The sequence below is a fragment of the Vicia villosa genome, linkage group LG6 (assembly GCF_029867415.1).
Source record: "Vicia villosa cultivar HV-30 ecotype Madison, WI linkage group LG6, Vvil1.0, whole genome shotgun sequence".
NCBI lineage: Eukaryota > Viridiplantae > Streptophyta > Magnoliopsida > Fabales > Fabaceae > Vicia > Vicia villosa.
Genome location: NC_081185.1, coordinates 24,778,423 through 24,782,174, shown reverse-complemented (window position 1 = coordinate 24,782,174; position 3,752 = coordinate 24,778,423). Strand labels below are relative to the sequence as shown.

The window sequence follows — 3,752 nt, the reverse complement described above, 5'->3', positions numbered from 1 at the left end:
ATGTAAATTAAATTATATAATATTGAAAAATAAATAATTTTATTTTCAAACATATATATATATATATATATATATATATATATATATATATATATATATATATATATATATATATATATATATATATATGTCAACTTAAAAATAATTGAAAAATAATATAAAAAAAATATTCCAACAACTAAATCAGTAAAGGCAAGAGTCTAGAATATGGGGTTGAACGAATTCAAATGCAAAGTATTTTTAAAATTTCTTAAAATAATATATCTTATGATTCTAGAATATATGTAAAAATATTTTCACATAATTATAAAATATAGAATGCTTTTTTATGTTAATTAATTTATAGAAATGAATGTTACATTTGTTTAATAAAAATTAATATATAATACGTGATTATAAAATTTCAAAATTTAAAATAAATTGAATACTCCTTCATCATAATCCAAAAGACTCTTAAATTACTCTTTTTAAAATATTTTCCAAAATACTAGATCGTCATAAAACAAATTATTCAAGAAAAAAATTATCTCAATTGTAAATTTATTGATGTTTAAAAAGAATTACATAATCTATTTAGTCAACTAATACAACTTATTATATAAATATAAGATTTTATGTAAATTAAATTAAATAAGATTGAAAAATAAATAATTTAATTTTCAAACAAAGACTTTGATATATATATATATATATATATATATATATATATATATATATATATATATATATATATATATATATATATATATATATATATATATATATATATATATATATATATATATATATATATATATATATATATATATATATATATATATATATATGTCAACATAAAAATAATTGAAAAATAATATAAAAAAAATATTCCAACAACTAAATCAGTAAAGGCAAGAGTCTAGAATATGGGGTTGAACGAATTCAAATGCAAAGTATTTTTAAAATTTCTTAAAATAATATATCTTATGATTCTAGAATACATGTAAAAATATTTTCACATAATTATAAAATATAGAATGCTTTTTTATGTTAATAAATTTATAGAAATGATTGTTACATTTGTTTAATAAAAATTAATATATAATACGTGATTATAAAATTTTAAAATTTAAAATAAATTGAATACTCCTTCATCATAATCCACAAGACTCCTAAATTACTCTTTATAAAGTATTTTCCAAAAACTAGATCATCATAAAACAAATTATTCAAGAAAAATATTATATGTATCGTAAATTTATTGATATTTAAAAAGAATTACAAAATCTATTTAGTCAACTCATATTGTGAAAAAAATAATTTTTATAGTGTTAGATAATTTTTTGAAAAAAATTTTTATAAAGAAATTTTTTATAAAAGTTTCAAATAAAAATTTTGTTTGAATAGTTATTTTTAAAATGTGATTTTAGGTATTTCATCTATTTAAGGAAAAAAATTTGGATATCAAAATTTCAAAAAATCACTTAATTTTAAAGCTATTTCAAATAGATTTATACAAAAATCATTTTTGAAATACAAATTTTTTAAAAAATTGCGATTTTGACTAAATTTTGGTCTTCAATAATGTATGTTTATGTTATAGGATGTCAAAATTAGCGTTTCATTTTAGAAAAAACGAATATAAAAAAACTTGTAATATTTTGAAAAACGATTTTAGAAAATCTATTTTCAAAAATACAAAGAAAAAATCTATTTTTTTAAATCTGAAACAAACTGGCCATAACTTATTAGATAAATATAAGACTTTATGTAAATTAAATTAAATAAGATTGAAAAATAAATAATTTAGTTTTCAAGCAAAGACTTTGATTTAGATTATATATAAATTCTTATTTGTGATTTAAAATATAAGATTAAATAAGTTCTTGGTCTTATAAATATTTTAAATTTTATATTTAGTCTCTTTAAAAAATAATTAGAAAGTTTTAGTCTTCATAATATTTTTATTTAACTAAATTTTTTTCGCATTTTTTACTGTTGGAATAGACTTATGAAACCGTTCTTAAGGAATAAAATTTAGGTCAAAAAACTACAATTTCTCAAGAAATGTACACAACGGAAAATAAATTTTAAAATATTTATAGTGACTAATAACTAATGTAACCCTTAATTAGGTATCTTACATAGTGTAAGAGTATTTTCCCTCCTTAAACGACTAGCTTTTTTTACCTAATAGATTATCTAGAGGAAAAGTTACAATCCATAGTTAATCTAGAAGGAAAATACAATTCAACTTGAAATTTCAATGGGTAAGATCTACATCTCCCACATTTGAAACTACTATAAATACACTACCACATTGTTATTCTCATCTCATAAAACATATATCCTTAATAATGGCACACAAAGAATTTTCATCCACATCTTTTCCCTCAAATTCTAACCCTCCAAACTCTAACAATGATTCCTCAGAAAACAACCTTAGTATTTTTTCTACACACTCAGATAACCCTTTTACCATGGTGGAAGGCAACAACGAGATCATGGTCTCTCACACCACTACCACCACCAACAACAATGACACATTGGTGATGCCACCATCATCATCTTCACAACTGTCCTCTGATAGGTATATGGATCTCCGTCAAGATCCACCAAAGGTCATTCCCAAATCCTCCACCAAAAAACGAATGGGTAGACCTTTGGGCTCTAAGAACAGGCCCAAAGCACGCGTCATTGTCGAGGAAGACAAGGAAACCTTCACAGAAGTAGTTACACTTCAAATCCCACTTGGAGAAGATATTGTGGAGCATATAATCAAGTATGCTCAACAACGTCAAGCTAACATAATAGTGTCGAGGGGTTTCGGTCTTATTTCTAACATTACCTTTCTTGATCCAGTATCACGTGTCCCATTATTACCCATCGAAGGACCCGTGCATATGACATCTCTATTTGGAACATATATAAATCCAAATTGTGAATGTCCTCCTCGAAAATTCATAACTGATCCACCATGTTCCTCTTTTACCGTATATTTCTCTAGTCCTAATGGATATGTATTTGGTGGAATTGTTGGTGGAAAGGTTAAGGCTGCTGGTGTTATTTTGATTAATGCTACTCTTGTTTGGACAACTTTGTTCCACAGGGCAATCTCCTCCAATAGAAATGTTCGAGAAAATGAAGAGGGTGGACCAATATATGTTGATGGTGGCATCACTAATGTTAATCATGTAGCATATGAATCTGACAACAACAGTAATAACAACAATGTTTTTCATATGCCTACTAGCTTTAATGGTGTGGATGCTAATTCAACTCAATTGAATTATCAACTTCCCTCTCAATATCTTCCTATTGATGAGAACGTCATTGATGAGAACTTCATGCAGTGGAACCACTCCAATCACCCTCATTATTAGATAACCAAATAATTGTAGGTGTTTCACTTTATTGTTTTTAGAGTCTTCTCAAAGTTAAAATTAAAAATGTAATTTTTTGTTTTGGTCTATTTTTGAAGAAATATGAAAATTAAAGAGATATTAGTATTTGCTTAATTTTATTCACTTGATATATATATATATATATATATATATATATATATATATATATATATATATATATATATATATATATATATATATATATATATATATATATATATATATATATATATATATATATATATATATATATATATATATATATATATATATATATATAAGAGCGTATCCGGTGAGAACTAATATTTATGTGAGAAACGAGAACTATTAATATCAATCGTTTGATTTCATTAACGTTTAAGATCTAAA

The 3,752-nt window shown here is 23.0% G+C and overlaps 1 protein-coding gene across 1 annotated transcript; it reads left to right on the top strand.

Annotated features, from left to right (window-relative positions):
* Positions 1-2,336: 2,336 nt before the first annotated feature.
* Positions 2,337-3,362, top strand: LOC131613388 (AT-hook motif nuclear-localized protein 15-like). The gene has a single exon (XM_058885063.1). It carries the CDS (start codon positions 2,337-2,339, stop codon positions 3,360-3,362), a length of 1,026 nt encoding a protein of 341 aa, XP_058741046.1.
* Positions 3,363-3,752: the final 390 nt, after the last annotated feature.

What these genes read in the sequence shown, in the direction of transcription:
- LOC131613388 (XM_058885063.1), top strand. Translation starts at nt 2,337, where the DNA reads ATGGCACACAAAGAATTTTCATCCACATCTTTTCCCTCAAATTCTAAC.